This window comes from Rhinolophus sinicus, chromosome 17 (assembly GCF_057876585.1).
Source record: "Rhinolophus sinicus isolate RSI-liver-muscle chromosome 17, RSI-T2T, whole genome shotgun sequence".
Lineage (NCBI taxonomy): Eukaryota > Metazoa > Chordata > Mammalia > Chiroptera > Rhinolophidae > Rhinolophus > Rhinolophus sinicus.
In genome coordinates, this window is record NC_142517.1 from 82,040,726 (window position 1) to 82,059,933 (window position 19,208).

The following is a 19,208-nucleotide window of genomic DNA, read 5'->3' on the forward strand; positions in this document are numbered from 1 at the left end:
TTTAGGTAATTATGTACGTTTTCAACAGTTTCAGCAAATTAGTATGTAGTACTATAGAAGGTATAATATGGACTCCATTTGAATTCTCATGGTCTTTCAATAATCTGACAAAAAATGCCATTGTATTATGTTGAATCAGATGAAATTGCACTCAGGCAAAGGATAATCTTTGAGACAGTGGAAAAATGCCTGGTCAAAGTAATATAGAGAAGGAACTCTGAAGTGACATGATCATATCATATTTCAATTATTACAGTTGATGAAGATAATGGGAACTGACTATGCAAGATTAGCATATGTGAGTCATATATAATTTGCCGAAGTAAAACTATGCTGATGTAAAGTTTATGATGTGAACAAGAATAATATGCATTTTGGAAATAATTTAAAAAATTTAAATAGCTATTCAAATTAAATACATTATTTCACAGAATAGTAGTTAAAAGTACAATGTCTACCTTCTAGAATGATAGTTGGAAATGGAGAGGAAAGATGTGGAAATGCCATAGTAGCCTTAGGAAAGATACTTTTTCTATGGTGGTCTTAATATAGCATTTGAATTTATAATAAAAATTAAAATTGTGGGTGGAGTATCTAAATCCAGTAATAACCCCAGTACCACTTACTCGATGTTCATTCTTGAAATCAGGTCAAAAGTTGTGAACCCTGCTGCCATGAAGTTACTCTTATATTGCCCCATTTTTATAGAATCCAGCCAGTCACCCACTGTGACAAACAAAGGATATTCAGGAACTTCACCAGGGGACTCTGGCATTCTACAAGGAAAAAAACCATGGAGACCTTTTTAAAGCCAGATAACGCCAAAATACGCCAAAATACCTTTATTTTTTCCTTTTACAATATTCTTGTGTCTAATGTTTCCATCTTCCATTTAAATAAATCTCTAATTTTTCATCATATTCAATCAGCCATTTTTATCTGTTCAGTTTTAGTTGTCAATTTCTTGTCTCTTTTTCTGGTTTTTTTTTTTTTTTTTTTTTTTTTGCCACTACTGGGTCTTATACTTGATATAGTACGAGAAAACTCACATCTTGCCAACTTCTCTTTACTTTTTCCTCTTGTTTAAAATTGTGTTTCCAAATTTGAGGACTATCCCCCACAAGGAGAATATCCAGAGGATGTTCACTCTTATGCTTTCTGACGTGCTGCTGAATCGAAAAAGCTGTTGCCTTTATCACATTTGTTATAGTAGTCCCTTCTCTTTTTTATGGTGATTTCATTGAGCAAATCTCCATTTATTTGTTTTCAAACATTCAACAAGTATTTATTATTTAAAAATTTCTGCTGTCATAGAGCTCAATTGTGTAAATAGGTTTATATACATCCAAGCATAGGATAATACAGCCCACAGCACAGATATTAATAAGGCACAAAACAAAGCAAAATCGATGCAAGGTGGGGTTAACAAGGTAAAGAAATCCAGCATTGACGGGTTTTAAAGTAAGTGATATAGAAATCTGCATTTTTGTTTTTCAGATATAATGCAAAGGGCATTCCAGTTGAGGGTAGTTTTAATATAAAAATAATGTAAAGTTGTTATTTTGGAAAGGCTAGGGGATGAGTGTGTATATATACATACATATGTATGTGTACTCATATGTATATATGTATATATACACAAAATAGTTTTGTGTAGGTTAAAGTCAGATAGAATAAAATGGAATTAACTTTAGAAATTATAATAAAAATAATTCAGATCTGTGTATTTAAGCCAGTCTGGCAATAAACTATATTATTTTCCTTACAGAATAACATGTAAATTAATTTTAACAATATTTTGTATGGTTTTATAAATACTTGATAGTAAAAGTGCTTTTAAAAATACTTGATAGTAACAAGTATTTTATTAGCTTTTTAGAGTAATAAATATATCATTTAAAAATTACTAGGTCTAGAGTCTATATTAAATAGTAAAGCAGTAACAATTTTAAAAAAATGATTGATGCTTGAGTCAAATCAGTATTTTCTAAGTAATGAAAAACTTTCCCATTAGAAGTGAACCACTGAATTACTTGTATTAGAATACTGAAAGCTAATCCAACTTCCATTTATTTTGCTTTTAATTATTTATAAGTTAAAGAATGAAGCAATCCATAGAGACTTAACTGGAATCATAGTTTTTAACATTCACATTTGGAATATATCATTATAATGTTTTTACAATTCACATTTGAACTAATTTCAGCTTTAACTAGAAATCAATAGTATATGAACACATATGCATTCTATATTACTCTGGTATTGTTCTGTTAAAAATTATGGGAGTGGGAGTTAGGTACTAAAGTCCCATGCCTGAGGTAAAAATTGAAAGAGAATCTCTAACAACCAAAATTACCTGTAAAAATCCTGTAAACTACCCTTAAGTAACCAGGACCTAGGTCTTTAGGGGCATAACAGCCAGAGGTATTATGTGTGGCCATACAAGTTGAACAGTGTACGACTGCTGAAGACTCTGAAAGGTGTCCCTTGGAACCGTTCAGGACAGAGTCTCTACTAAAGGCCTCGAATTAATTACTTTGGGTTTTTTGGATGGCTACATTGACTTCCCTTTTCCTAAACGGGGGTCTAATTGAAAGTGGGGAAGGAAGTAAAGAGGAATGACAGGGAAATTCAGGGGTTTTGCGCTTTATATAAAATTGGAATTTGTAAACTGAAGGCATGCATCTTGTGATTACACTTTAGTCCATACTGAGTTTGGTTACCCTTAACAGTGACTTGTGTACTTTTTACCACTACTCAATTCTGTTACCATATTTCCTACTTTAGAGGCTGTTAAACCACATTCTCTTCTGTACTATAAATTGCAATGTTATTTGATTGTGGTCTGTTTCATTCTAATTATATTAGAATGATTCATGGTTTGACCCTAAACAAAGATTAGTTATGTCCAAAGATTAGTTATGTTGCTATATTTCTTCATTTCCTAGAGGTGTTCATATTAATAAGTATTGTCAAATAAATAAAAATCATATATAAATACAAAATAATAAAATTCTCCATATAAAGCAGAGTTAAACAGGGATTTTAATTGTAGCATTTCTCAGAGTCTTCACTATTCAAATGTCCAGTGTGAATATATAAGAGGATTCATATTAGCTTCTACATTGCTTTTCTAAATTATCTGACCAGTTTCTATGGAACAGGATTTACAGAACACTGCTGTAGTAACTTCACTAAGTTTAAATACCAAAATGGCCAGGGTACCTTAATAAAATCACACATTTAGAAAAGTGAATGTCCTGTTTTAAAACAATGTGGCTCTCATATCTTTTGTTTACTTGTCAAAGAAGTTTGTTGAAACTAAATAAAATTGAAAGAAAGTATTTAAGTGACTTTCCCTTCATACTCCTATTCCATTCTCGATATACAAGCATAATTAGATGACTTCCATTTTTCTCTCTCCTGAGATAACGCTGAGAATAACTTTTGAGCTTTCACAATTTCATATTATTGGTGTATGGAAGTGTAATTAGCTAATTTTATGTCCTTAGTATAGAAAGGTCATGGAAGGTCATTTTGTATACTGAATGACTTAAATGGACTATTTCTCTGTTGAAAAGCATTTGCTCCGAGAATGTTTCAATACTGTAATCGTCTTTCTCTCCACATATCTTTAGTAACCTAGTTACTCTTTGGCCTTTATATGACTGCACTGGCAGTTGATTTAGTAAGGTCAGGGTCTCCTCATTGTTTACAGCCACTGTGCAATAACTCTTCTTTCACCTTACGTTATAACGAAGTTGAAAAATGCTGCCTTTTTTCTAGCTTTGAGAGCTGGGTACCATCACCCTCACATGAATTCTCTGGAATATTACCTAATAAACAATAAATGCCCTTTCTTATTAGCCATGTACGATGATAAATTCAGTCTGCTATTTGCTGAGCATGTAGAAATTTCTGCTCTTTTGTGATTAGTGGGAGCTGCCCACCTGAGAAATGTCTTTACAGTAAAACCTGCAGCTCACATTAAAAAAAAAAGTACATATTGTAGTACAGAAGGTCAAGGGTCAACTACTTTCCTCAGAAAAATGAGGAAGGAGTAGAATTAGGAAATTTCAGGTATAAATTTTGGTCAATTTAGATTAGATAAAAGGCTGGAATATAGCTAGGATAGGTAATGTTACAGTTTAAGGTGCAATAAATAAATACTTTTGATACATAAATATGTGAAAAAGAATAGTACTGATAGAGCCAAGACGTTTTTATTCTAACAAGCTCTTTGAGGTCACAACAGTACTAGGCTTTTAATTGAGAAAGTTCTTAAATAGGTTATTAATAGTTATCAAAACTGCCATTAAAAAGCAAGAAGGTTTTTAATCCTCAAAAGTTTTCCATGTTTTATATTCATTGTGTAAATATAATAGTAACGGATTTATTATAAATGATTCAAGAAACTAGTGTTTGAGAAGAATGATTGCAAGGTAAGATCTCATTTTAATAGGAAACCATGACGTGCTTAAAGGCTTTTCTCACCTTACTATTCTAATATTAATTTTTAATTTTTTCCCTATCTCTTATATGAGGTGTGACCAAATAATACGATGAATGTTTAAATAAAGTTTATTTCAGTAAAAGACACATTGCCATTAATCGCTCTCAAAATACTCCCCCTCACTTAGAGCACACTTATCCCATGATTCTTGCCACTTTATGAAGCAGTTCTGGAAGTCCTCTTTCTTAAGTATCTTTAATTGTGCTGTTATGGTGTTGTGGTTGCCTTGATGTCCTGAATCATTTTGACTTTGGGCACGGTGTCAGATCCGGTGAATAAGTTGGATGAAGACACACTGTAATGTTTTTATTTGACAGAAATTTCCATGTACTGGAAGCGATGTGTGACATGGAGCATTGTCATGATGGAGGATGATTTACAGCACACTTTAAAACACACCTTCTCTCAACTGTAGCTCATACCTGACTGACTGCACCGAGCAAGTTGAAACTTGTCACACACTGTTACTAAGGTTCAAAGTGCCACTTCCCATATTGAAGATATCTGCATTTCCGATGGATGGCACTTAGCAGCAGCAGTCACTGTATTTTTTTTATCACAATGGAAAGGCTCCATGTCACACATCGCTTCTGGTATATGGCAATTTCTGTCAAATAAACACATTATGGTGTGTCCTGATTCACCTTATTCACTGGATCTGGCACCGTGTGACTTCTGGCTCTTCCCCAAAGTCAAAATGATTCAGGACATTGAGACAGCTATGGCAGTACAACTAAAGACACTCACGAAAGAGGACTTCCAGAATTGCTTCAAAAAGTGGCAAGAACGATGGGATAAATGTGTCCAAAGTGAGGAGGAGTATTTTGAGGGGGATTAATGGCAATGTGTCTTTTACTGTAATATATTTGTTTTATTTAAACATTCACCATATTGTTTGATCACACTTCTTATTTACAAACGATTAGCAGAACTGTATAGAGTCCATTTCTATTTTATATTCCCTTTATTTAACATATTTATAAATATTTTGCATGTTTCAACAGTCTTCACAACTACTATTCAAATGAGTGTATAACAGCGTATATGTTAATGTTAAATAATTATTAATTCCCTGAAGTTAGACCCTTAGATTACTAAGAACAGTCTTTTATTATAGCTGATTATGCAATCTTAAAGCATGTATCCTTTTGCTCCAGCTTAATTACTTCCTTGAGAAAAATCCATAAGACAGGAAAAAAAAAAAGTTTCTAAAGAGTAAGTTAAAACTCCTCTATGAGGCAGGAGGAGGCAGGAACCATATCTCACATATCTTTCTACTTTCTGTAGGCCTTAGCACAATGCTGAAATTATTACAGAAATTTGTTAAATAACTGATGATTTAGACTTGAATAGTCTTTACAGAAATTTGGTCCATGACAGAATGGTTGATTCATATTGAATAATATTTTCATTTAATTCTATTAAATGGAAGAGTAAGTGCCTATTGATGCAATGGTTAGTCTATTAATGCATATGCTGTTTAACTTATTCCTTGCATTGTGAAAGCATTTGCTTAGCTGTGTCTTTATAAGTTTCAGAGTACAGGGAAGTGAGGTAGCACAGGGTTAAGGGACGTAGGACCACAACAGCAGCATTCACCTTATTCAATATCACTGCTTTTACATGAGTTTCTTCTCTCATGACTCAGGGACTATACTGCATACCATTTAGTTAATCCATAAAATAATCTCCTAGTACATATACTTCCTACCTAACCTTTGAAGAAAGAATTTATTTAACCAGATAAAAAAGAAAACATTGCCCTCTCTACATTTAGGCCTAATAGTTAACTTGAACACAAGTCAAATTAATGAAAGGATTTTGATATTCTTTTAACATTTTTGAAGTGTAATTTTACTCAAAAATGTTATAAAATCCAGAGAACTATGCCATATATCTTGTGACTCTTTATGCGTGTGGGAAATATCTTTTTGTCTCAAACAATCTGACTCTCCACAGTATTAAATTGGAAGCATGAATTATTTTTTGTCAGCCTTTTATGTTCAGAAAGTCTTCAGTTTTTTTCCCCACTGATATGATTATTTAATTCTCAGAGTAAGGTTGATAATTGATGGAAAGTATGAAGCTATAAAATTTAAAGCAAAATTTAAAATTATAGGTGTGCTTGAACATTAGGAGGGAGAGATGCAGAGTAGGAATAATACTGTTTAAAAATCTCCCATAATGCTGAGTGCCCAGTGCATGGTCCCTATAGCCAGAGTAATAGATTACTGAACCTCAGGGAAAGCCTATTTTTGTGAGGAAATAAGACAGGGACAGAGATAGATTTCATATCGCATGCCAACTAGAATTCATTAGCAGTGGTTGTCAAAATGTGGTCTTGAGAAGAATACCGAGGCAGCATTTGGGCTCAGTGGGAAAGTGCTGATTAGTTATGTCTGCCATAGCAAAGAAAAGAAGCAAAGCATATATTTGCCAACACTGGAAAAATTCAATCTACAAAAATGCCTGAGGATGTAATTTTGGAACTATGTTGTCATATTTTCCTCATTTCTCTATTTTGTTGTAGTTATTCCTTTCTTTTTTTCAAGTATTAATGTTCTTCAAGTGTCTGAGCATTGCAGGAGGATATTGGGGGAATATATGAACTATGCATTTGCTACATATTCCCATGGATAATGGCAAATACTCTACATCCTTGTATTTGCTTAATAAAACATTAGATAGTAGTTTGTGCCCCATTACAAATTCTTTTTGAGATTTTATTATACTCCGTCTATGAAGTCTGATTAGCCCAGAGAAAATCTATCTGGAAATGTAAAAATGTACCTCTTTTTCTCTATTCACATTTTTGAAACAGTGCTGTATTGGGAAAATCTTGTCATTTTGTGTGACTGTGAACTGTGCAGTGGAAAGAACAAGGGCTTTGCAGTCAGTGGACATTGTGCAAATTCTTGCTCTACTAATTACTTGCTGTGTGTACCTTTGGGAAAGAGCCTCTTTGAGTCTCCATTTCTTTATCTGAGGGATGGAAATAATAGTGAGGATTAAAGGACTTAACAGATAAAAGTGCCTAGCACAATGACTGGCACATAGTAGGCTCTCAACAAATGCCAGTAAAAGTTATTGTTGATAAGTATATTAGAATTTGTATCAGCATTAGTATTGGTATTAACATTAGCATTATTATCTTGTATGAACAGTTCACGTAAATTGAATTTAGATTTTCTAATGGGTAGAAGTTTCATACTTCCTAATTGATTATTTAATATTCTGTCATACTTCCTTGAAGCTGTGCTAATCCCTCAATTCAACGCTGGTTTTGTCCAGCCAGTTATGCCTCTGTCATGAAAAACATCATTCAAAGTGTTAGTTACAGAAGTCAAACAAAAGAAGTTGTCCATGACTTGGTATATAGAGATAAACAATTTAGCAAGTGCTGATTATAATAGCGCCTAGACAGCATTTTAAAATGAATGGAAAAATTATTGTCAAATTGTTGCCCTCAGAAGATAGAATTATGGGTGCTTTATTAACTGGATGGAGAGAGAAAGTGCCATGGAGTTGTATAATGTTAGCCTACAGTTCTCTAAAGCACAAGTTCTGAATTAAGATGCTGGTTTGAGCTTCATCCTACTGTCATGATTCACATATTGCTGGAAGCTAAGTACTTAAAAGTTCGGCAATAGATTTATATGTACTATGGAAATTGGTAGTTCTAGTTCCTAAGAGCTAAACTATGATAAGATCCTGAACTATGGCTGAGTGGGGAGTGAGAACACTCTTAACTGCCGTGGCCTGAGCAGAACATCATTTTTGAGCAGGCGCCTATCACAGACTTTGAGGCAGGGGTCTATCTGGCCAACCAATGCCCATTCTCTGGATGTCACCTTTCAGCTGATATTGTCAAGGAGCCCTTAAACTGTTAAATTCTTTGACAGTGACATTCTGGGGACCTGGAGTAGGGATTGGAGGAAAGTGTTATTTTCCCATTACATTGCAGCACTGGCCAAAAGGGCATGGGTCAGCTGACTTCAACTTGGCTCACTCAGTAGGCTGCAGTGATTGGAGGAGTCAGGGATGGGAGTGGAAGAAGTTGGAGAATGAATGTGTAGGACAATGTGGGTGGGGCTGGGGAAGTAGGGCTAAGTCAATGGACACCATATAGTCCTAAGTCCACTTTGTGTTATTAAACTACCTGATGCCAGATGTAACCCTGGACTCCATTGGGAGTATGCTTGACTTGGGGCTGAGAGTAGCCACTGAATTGATTATGAGGGTCAGGGGAGGGAGCAAGAGGTCTTTCAAAGGCCATGGCCAGGCACTGCTCCTGATGTCATTCTCCACGTAGCCTTGGCCTCAAGCTGGGCCGTATCTCCCAGGGGCGGTATATCACGTGACAGCTACAAATCATTCTTTGCAAGGAAGTTATAAGGCATCATTGAAGAATAAATGAAAGTGGAGGTAGTTTGAAATTCACATTTACTAAGGGCTACCCATATTATTAAGGTACTTTTGCAAAATTATTTTTTTACAATCAATTAGATTTAAGGTTGTACTTAAAATATCAGCATGTTCACTTATATATCCACACACCTTCTTGAGTAGGAGTGAAAGCAAGAAGGTTGGGAAATGCACAGAGCTCTGAATGCTCCATGGGAGTCTGTCGGGCACAAGAATGTCAGCATTATTTGGAGTGGCTGCTCCAAATAATGAAAGACTTCTCTGACAAACATTATTTCTATTGGGTGTTCTAGCTTTTGAAAGGAAAGATTACAGATATAAGGTTACGAAATCTCTAATATGCTAGTATGAATTTATTAAGCTGTGGGTTTCGTAGCCTTCCTCATACCCCGTTGTGGCCTTAATTTCTTCCCCTCTTACTACTCTCTCAAGAGAAAGAATAAAAGCTTCTCAGGTGAATTCCTGAGAAATAAGCCATCAGAGTAGAATAAAAATCACAGGGACCTAGCGGATGAGAAAGCTATGTCAGTGTAAAAGTGTGAGAGAACCCTGGAGAACCCTGGGAGTTTGGGGAGAGTAGAGAAAAGGAGAGTGCAGGAGAGTTTAATGAGTAACTGTGGGTTATACACTTAGACTCTTTTACCTGTTTGAGAGCTATGTACATGGGAGCAAAGACTGAAATTTTACACTCTGTCATGCTTCCTTAATCCAGTATCACTCTGGGACAAACTAATCGGCTTTGGGACTTGCGGGGTGGAGGGGTAGTGTTCCAATTTTATAAGCATAAAACAAACCAGGCATTCTTTAGCTAACAGTGCTGTCCTTTAATCTGCTATGTCTCTTCTCCCTAAACAGTCTCAATTCCCTGGAATCAGAGACAGGGTGGGTGGGTGGCATTGGGAGAAAGGGTGTGGACAATGGGAACCCATTCAGGCTACTGTGAAAATAAGAATGCTGACAAAAGGTTCAGGCATGATACCCTTAGAACCCTGGTTCCTTTTGTTTCTCAAACAAACAAAAGAATATTAAGAGCAAAAACAGTAGCGCATGTCTTTGTCAGAAACAAGGACAACAAACCAATCACAAAAGTTTCCATTTGGTCACCCACAGATTAAATTGGAGGATTGGATCAAACTGCCAACTCTATATACAGTACCCAACTCCTGGCCCACGTGTGGTGGTGTCATCACAGAGCCTGCCATTCACTGGCCCGTCCACTGATTATTGCACTCTGTTCCACCAAAAAAACCTCTGGCCCTCACATATGAGCCCTTATCTTGACTTTACCTGCTGATCATTTTGACTTTTTGGCATTTTCTCATCTTAGATTCTTCATCAGTATTTTCAAAATACAATGGAGATTCATAATCTTGAAAAAGCAGGGAAGAAATGATTTTATGTGCTTTTCTTCAAAAAGAAGGCTCTTACCTGTCTGCTTGTACAGCCATAGAACAGTTAGAGAGCTCTGCTGATGGGCATTGGCTGTGGAGTCCATTAACCCTATACCATAACAAGAAGCCCGGATTAAATTATTTCAGTTTATAGGTGCCATTGTTCTCTTCCATTACTGCAGACTCACGCCATGAGTCCTTTCTACTAGCTCTTTCCCCTCAATGTTAAAGCATGCCTGTCTCTTCAATAACACATATAAAGACAAAAACCAAGAGACGTTTTCCATTCTTTTTCTCTCCAGAGACAGGTTTCTTGATAAAAACAATACCGGACTTGGTACTTTGTGTTACTCTTCTCTCTGATCTCATGTTCACTCCTCCTCCATTGCAATCTGTCTTACACAACTTCATTGAGAATGTTTTTGCAAAGGCTGCCCATGAACACCTGAGCACCTGGTTGCTAAATTCAATGGACACACTTTACTTCCTATCTTACTGAAGGTTTGTGGCGTCTTAGACACTACACTCTTTGAAACCCTCTACCCTTTTGGCTTCTATGATACTGCGCTTTCCCTGCTGTCTCATTCCCTGTCTGTCTCCTCTCTCTCAATCTCCTTTGGGTATTCTCCTTCAGTTCATTTCTTGAATTTTGGTGTTCCAGAAGGTTGCATTCCTTTCCTGTTAATTTGCATTCCTTATAATCTCCATGGGTTAGCTCAACTACACTTCAAGCTTCAGCTACAATCTATATGCGATGATCTTTAAATCTACATCTCTGGCCCAGATCTTTTCACCTGAGCTTGAGCCTATAAGTATAACTGCCTATAGGACATCACCACTTAGGTGCCCCACAGGCATCTTCTAGTCAGCATGCTTGCAATGGTCTCATTTCTATTCCCAAAACTTGTCCTTTTTCCTCTCCCTCTTAGTGGTAATACCATCAACCAGCTTGTCTAAGAAAGAAACTTGACAAACATCCTTGATTCTTTTCTCTCTTCCTCCCTCCATATTCAACCAATGACCAAGACACATTAATCTTCCTTGTCTAATAATAAATCCATTTTCTTAGCTCCTGACCCCAAGTTTATTTCCATTTCATTAAGTCAGGCCCTGCTCGTTTCTAGCTTAGATTGTTGCAAACATATAACTGTCTCTGTTTCTGGTCTTGTTCCTTGCTTTCCACTCCCAGTCTAAATCACCCCTAGAGTGATCTTTCAGAGAGCAAATGTGAACATGCCATTCTCTTTCTGAAAAACCCTCAATGTCCGTCCATTGCTTTTATGATAAAATCCAGAGGGCCTTCCCTCCTGCCCCCACTCCCACTCCACTGCTTCCTGTGTTGGACTGCTTTAGGGAAGATGGGCTAGAGTAATAGTTCAATCTCTGGCTATTTCATGCTTGACTTCGCTTTGGAAGCTGCCAGTTGGTGATTTAGAGGTGACCTCTTCCGTGCTCTGCTGTGAGCACTGTCTCAAGCTGTCCTTGGAGAGCCTTGGGCTTATTGTCACTAAAAGCATGCATTGACTTGAGCCTGTGACCTAAAGTTGAACAACTGTATATTCTGCTCTCCATGTCCTGAGTCAGGAAAGTGAGCTTTGGAAAGAAACACTTTCGTTATTTTTTAAGTCCAATTTGGCCTAAATCAAGAAATATATTTTCAACTTAATAACATTTTAAAAGTAATATTTTCAGACATAGATGATAGTATTTTTTACTTCTACTTTTCCCCTTATAATTGTTTTTCAGAGAGAGGTGAATAGCTCTCCTCAACTCTACTGACATTCATATGGTGAATGAGTGCCTTTATTTTCTTCTCTTGTCATCTGTCTTTCTCTGGTTTTAGGAATGGAAAGTAACAAAAGCTGTTTGTGATCATACCAGCAGGAAACATCCTTGCTCCTGGCTGATTCACAAATTGCCCCTGTCTTGCTTGCCATTTCAAATGGAGGGACAAGAAATGAATGGACAAGAAAATTTAAACAGCAAACACGCACATATTCTACTTATAAAGGAGGGGAGAGATCAGTAAATACAGAAAGGGTATATAAATACCAAAGACCCCCAAAGGAAAAGTATAAAGAATACTTCAGAAAGATTAGGTATGGAGGAAAGAAAAGGGGAACCTGTTTTCTTGTGAAAAAAAGTCAATTTTCTAAAATGTTAATAAATTGCCTTTTCAACTGTTAAATAAAATATGGTTTATACACAATTTTCTAAAAGCTCGACAACTAGATGGTTATCAAGGCAAACTTTCTCCTCTCCGTTAGTCTTGTCTACAGCCTGAAAGAAATTATGATTATCAAGGGGGAAAAATCAACATCATGCATCTTACACAAGGATGTCCTCCACCAGGGTATGAAGGGCACTGGGATTGCGGATCAGTTTGTCAAGGAAGCTGACAATATCAGTAAATTTTGGTCTGTGATTTCTCTCCTTCTGCCAGCAGTGGAGCATCAGCTGGTGTAGAGATGCCGGACAGCCCATGGGAGCTGGAAGTCTGTAACCTTCTTCAATGGACAGAATGACCTAAATGAAAGCATACACGTTATTCTCTTACTTTTGGGGACAAATAATACATATGCTAAGTTACAATTCCTTTTTTGTACAGGAAGTAGAAGCCAAAATATTGATAAGCATGAAAACTACCTGTGAATTCAAGTGGTCCAGACAGGGATAAATATAAAATTTGTGAACAAGAATTGCAAGTATTTTCATAGCATCTTCTGACCCCCCTAAGAGGAACATATGTATTTTAAACATGGTGAATGGAAGGGAGGTTAAATTTCATCACAATGCTGAGAAATAATTTTTGTGTGATTTAGCTGGAACGTCTCAAAACCCAATTAGGACATCAGAAAGTCAGCATAAGATTGATGCCACACACACCCCAATAAATTAAAAAAAAAAAAAAAGAAAGAAAGAAAATGAAAAAAGAAAAATGTGTGACAAATGTTTTAAGTAAAATTGTACTTATGCTGAAGCACTGAATTCCTGAATCGTTTTTTTTATTCTTTTATAATAAGGTGAGTGTGTATTCTTTTTCAAGTTATCATTTCTTCTTTCTTCTTTATTACCTATTCATTTCCTCTTCACTTACTTCTGGCTTTTTCTGAGTCTGACACTGATGTGATTTTGAAGTCCTCTCATAACTTCTAAGGTCATTTAATCTTTGAAACCTCATCAATGGCCAACTTAAGGCCACAGAGCAAGGGAGCATTCAGCCTGGGTACCCTCGAGACCACCGCCCTCCAACAGAACTTTCTGTAGTGATGGAAACATTTTCTCTGTCCAAAGTGGTAGCAACTCGTCACATGTGACTATTGAGCCCTTGAAATATGCCTGGTAGCACTGAGGAACTGAATTTTCAGTTTTAGCTCATCTTAATTCAAATTTAAATTTCAATAGGCACAAGTGGTAGTAGCTACCTACGAAACAGTGTGGCGCTGGGGAAAGAACTCTCTATAAGAAGCCGGATTTAAGAGCAACAAGATGACACATTTTTTTTTACTTGTTTGTCTGTTTTGGTACTTAGGAAGTCACACTTAAGACAAGGCAAACTGTTTATCTGTTTAATATATGACCCACCTGGGAATTTCCTACCAATGTGATAAAACGGACACTGAATTTAAGTAGCTTTTTTTTGTATGAAGTGTTCAAAGGTTTTTCCTGTGAGCCTTTATTCTTATATCATCTCTGGGAGAAAGACAATGGGAAGGGTTTATTTTCCCGTTTTTGAGGTGGTAAAACTGAGGAACAGACTAATATTTAAAGGTAAGCACAATTCAACCTCATTTCCTTATTAGGTAAATAGGAAGACATTTCATAGTTTGCATGCGCTCTCTGCCAACGGAAATATAAAAATGCAAGTGTTATCTTGCTAACAGAAGAATTCTCTTTATTGTAGCACCACCTACATGCTTTCCGTATTTTTTTAAAAACACATCTCATTTTAATTTCTTTTTAAATTGACACTATTTGACATGACTCTAAAATAGCCGTAATTTATGCTAGAGGCAGTTTGTAAAAAAGAGCAGTAATATGTCTTCAGGAAACTCTTAACTGCTAAGTTCTAGCTTTTAAAGTAACAGGGAATTTCTCATAGTCCCATCAGTGTCTTTGTGACCAGAACGCTTTAACCTGTCAGGATACTAGCATTTTTCTATTCATTTTACATTCCATTATTGAACAAGACTTTTTTCTTATCTGTTTTCTGACTATTTTTGCTACCAACTAGGCTTGGGTTTTAAGACATTTTACAACACATTTTAGTAAAACAGGTTGTGTGTAAAAATGCTTGTAATGCACCAAAACTACTGTGGATAGTTTTGAAAAGTACTAAGAGAAATGGAATAGAATTCCATTATAGAAAGGCTCTAAAATCCCACCCTAGGAGAGCTCTCTAGTCAATTTACCACAGTTACCTAATTATAGGTGCTTAGAATAAAATAGATGACAGGTGAGGTTATATTCTGAGGGGAAAAAAATTAGCTGCCTTTACTGAATATCTATCATGTGTTAGGTGCTTTGCATATTTTTCCTCATATAATGCTTAAAATAACTCAGTACTGAAGTTATTAGTATCCCCATTCTTAATCGAGAATGTTCAGACTTGCAGAGGTTAGAAAACTTGTCTAAAGTCACACAGCATAGGTAGCAGAGCTGGAATTTGAACTTAGTTCCTTTCAGCTTCCAAACTTTTCTTCTGGCCATCCCCCCAGAAATGCTTTTCAGATTTCATAATATAACACCTTCCTCTGCAGTTTTATATTAACTCACACAATTTTAGGAATGAGTACCATGTTATCTTTTGTCATAGCATCTGCTAATTATACTTCAGTGCTTTTATTTGGACCCTAAGTTTAATATTCTGGGTAAATTAAAAAACACATTTATTTCATAGTTTGCAAACTGTAATCTCTGGCTGAACACAGTCATTTTTGAATGCTTCTGAGTCTTGTACATATGTGTATTATTGCATGCATTTCGTTGTATTGTAATTTTTTCATCTGCCTTTCTTTTAAGGCTATACATACTTGAAAACAGGAATTATTTCGCAAGATTTTGCATTCTTATCATTTAGTACAATGCATGACACATTAATAAATGTTATTGACTTAAACAAAAACTAGTAGAAGAAATTTTTGGATTTGTCTTGATAGAGGAGCAGGTTCTTAGAGAACTTGGAGGCTCAAGGTACCCAAGATGGATTCAAAGCACAAGCACGGCAGCATTTAAATTCCCTTCTGAAGGAAATACTAAAATACCAGTGCATCAAGCATCATTGTCCAAAATGATCTCATGATCTCACTCTGGTTTGCCTGGGGAATGAGCCAGGTGAGGTTGGGGCTTGCTCTTCTCTAAGAGAGAGTGATTGGACCTAAACTCATTCCTGTAATATCAGCTGCTTCTTCCTCCTGTCCAGAGAGGTTACCATCTCCCATATGCCCCAATGTCCTTAGCTCCTGGGGAGCTGACTTTCCCTGTAACTCCTGTAAACAGCTGACACCCAAATGCAGACTGCGGTGCCAAACTGACTGTTTATTTTTTTGTGTGACAAAGCTGCTCTCATGATTGTCCTGTAAAGAGAATAAGTGACAAGAGAGTGTGGTCCCTCACCTGAAACCTTTACCACGATGTGTTCAGAATGTGTCTGCCCTTCTGTGGGGACAGTAGAAAGGCCTGGGGTTCAGAACTTTTTCTTACCGACCTCTGTCTTTTAAGTTTTCTCAGTCTTTTAACTTGTGACCTTATGAAATTTGTCTTGAGCCCTGGTTTATGACAGGTGTCAAGCATGAAAAGTCTCACCTTATAGGAGAATAGTAGTAACAACAATAATAAAAGTGACAATAATAATAACATCTAATAATTATTGAGAGCTCTTGGGTACTTATGATTTGTACCCAAGAGCTCTAAATGATTTGCATGCATAAAGGAATAACATAATGAGTAAGAAATATTTTTGTCTTTAGGAGAGATAAGTACCATGTAGGACAGGGAGCTATGGGAACAGGTGGAACCTAACCCAGACTTGGGAAGGCTTCTCAGAGGAGGTGAGCTGAACCTTAAAGGATATGTATATATTATATAATCTGTATCTATCTCTATCTCTGTCTCTGTCTCTGTCTCTATCTATATCTACATCTACATCTACATCTATATCTATATCATTTATATCTGGCAGCAGAGTCAACTAGGTGGGAAAAGAAGACCAGACCAGGGAATAAAATTAGATTCGTGTGGCTAGAATAGAGTCTTCAAAGAAAGAAATGGTGATATTTACTTAACTGGAAGGTTAAGGAAAAATTATGTTTCTTGAGATTATGGATGATTTTGCTTGCTACAAAAAAAACTCTTTGCGAAGGGAAAAGGGTTTTAGCAAGTAAATGACATGAGATTTGCCCTTTGGAAGTTCACTCTGACTGCAATGTGGAGAGTGCATGGAAGGGGGAGGGGGCCAGGAAAGAGGCTTGCAGTGACCCAGGAGAGAGAGAGAGAGAGAGAGAGAGAGAGAGAGAGAGAGAGAGAGAGAGAGAGAGAGAGAGAGATTAGGACAGCCTTAATGGAGGCAGTGTCTGTGGTGTATGAGAAGTGGACCGATTTGGCAGGAGTCCTGGACTGGGGTGAGATTAGATGTGGCAGTAGAGGGAGGAAACCAAGAAAAATTTCTAGGTTTTTGGATTGGTCAACCGGTAAAGATAGAGGACCCAGGAGGAGAAGCAATTTTAGGGTTGGAGTGATGTTGAGTTCAATTTTCTATGAGCTTTCTGATTTCAGCTTCAAGAAACATATATAACTTTGAGAGCTTATTAGGTGCCGGGTTCTGGGCAAGGTGTTTTGACATAGATTAATTTACTAAGGTCTTAAAATACCTTAGTATGTGAGTATGGTTATGCATATTGTATAGGTAAGAAAACTGAAGCTCAAACTGATGAACAAACTGGGTCAATATCACGTATCTAGTAATTCCCTGAAGAATGGACTAATCTTGCCAGCCTCTGAATCATGGGAGTTTTAGAGAAAATCTGTTTTAAGTCTTGAGCCACATACCTGACTCATTCCTCAGAATTAGATCTTGATCCCTCCTTTTTCACACTCCGTTTTCATTCTCACCTAGTATTTGCTTATGACTTCCATTGCTGCAGCTCTAGCTCAGCTTTCTCTCCAGATTTCTATACCAATCAGTTACAGGGCATGCCACTTCATAAAGCTGTCATACAGGTGCCTGAGATTAATTTTGTTTCAAACTAACCCTGCTTCTCCTTTGGGATTTCTGCCCTTTGCAAAGGGTATCACTGTTCTTCCTAGTGAGATCAGGGGTCATTAGGGGCCCTGGCTTTCCTGACACTCAAAATTCACTGATCATGCTGATTCTACCACCTTCATATATTTTAAATTTAAATTTGATTCTTAATCCTCTCTCCGTTCATTTTGATCACTGTAATAACCTCCTAATCAGTGTTCTTGTCTCCCCTTTCCCTCCTTCAATCATCTCCCAAGGTGTACCCAATGCAATCCTATTGCAGTGGAACTGTGATCACGTTCTTCCCACATCTGAAACCCTGCAGTGGCTCACCATGCCTGGCTCTCAGGTCTTGCCTCTGCCTGGGTTCCATTTGCCCCTGCAGTCTGGCCACTACAAAAACACTTGTGGTCTTTCAGCTGGGCAAGCTGAGTGCTTCAAAAGCAGCAACTATTTCATTTTTCCATCTGTTCCCAGCATCTAGCACAATGTCTGTGTCAAGTCAAAGGACAGAGGTCCAATTGTCATATATGTGATTTACGAAAGTTGTATTTTAGGATCAGCTTGAGAAAGCCTGAAGTATTAAAACTTTATCTTGATAAACATTTCTTTTGTGAGAAGTTTTGCTTTATGGTTTTTTGTTTTTTTTCCTGATTCTTTAATTAAGGACTGATAGGGAATCAGGAGCAAATGGGGTGCTTTGTCTAAAAGACTAATTGAGGTTTGTTGTTTTAGGATATGAAGGGGTGATAATTAACTAGAGAGTTTTTTTTTTAACAGTTTTGTTTTATGATAGTTGTAGGCTGTCATATTTCAGAGAAGAGTTATACAAGGTTAAACCCTTATTTAAAAATGTAAGGAGAAAATGAAAATAAAGTGTAAAAATATGAAAATGACTGCAGAGATAATTTCCATGCAGAGGTAGAAGGAATTAGATTCTGTCAGAAATTATTATCTAAAACCTGGCTGGTTATTCTAAATAGACCATACTGGTGCCTTGTCATTGACACTGCAATTTTTAGCAGCCTAGAATCAACATAAGGCTGAATTGGGGCACGTAGCAGACTGTTCTGCTGTTGCTTAATCTGATGAGTTTTCCAGTTGTGTTTACAGTTTCTGAATCAAAGCAGGCAATGTGCACCTTTTATTAAACCAGGCAAACAAGGAGTAGACAGTCAATAGAAAGATGCTGAGACATCCCTGAACAATACCTAGAACAAGGACTGCTTGGGCCGTGCATTTTTATGACTGCTAAATATCTCCAAGAGAGAAGCACATTGAATCTAGTTATTCATATTTTCTTTTAAAAGAAGCTGTCTCAAAATTTTAGCAAGGACTGAACTGTACAGTAGGTAATGGAATGGGAAATGATTTTATTTTTATCTTCCCTCTAAATTGTCATCACTGCTTTGTGGAAAACCTATAATTTCAGGTAGAAGAGTGATGGTGCGTCAAAGGGTCCCAGTATACACTTACTTTTTGTGGTAACAATTACTTATACATAGAAGATATTTAGATTTATAATACAGTAATACTAAAAACACTAGCAATGTATTTTCCTGACATGCAATATAAAGGTTGTGTTTGCATAGGGAAGGAAAAAAAAAGAAAGGAAAGAAGTACTTATAAGTAAATAGCA

General features: G+C 36.6%; 1 protein-coding gene across 1 annotated transcript in view; it reads right to left on the minus strand.

Annotated features, from left to right (window-relative positions):
* EPHA6 (EPH receptor A6) overlaps positions 1 to 19,208 on the minus strand; it is an 860,810-nt gene that overhangs the window by 13,637 nt on the left and 827,965 nt on the right. Inside the window, 3 exon segments of the mRNA XM_088794040.1 lie at positions 627 to 776; positions 10,367 to 10,438; positions 12,662 to 12,855. Of these exon segments, the coding sequence (XP_088650166.1) occupies positions 627 to 776; positions 10,367 to 10,438; positions 12,662 to 12,855 (416 nt within the window).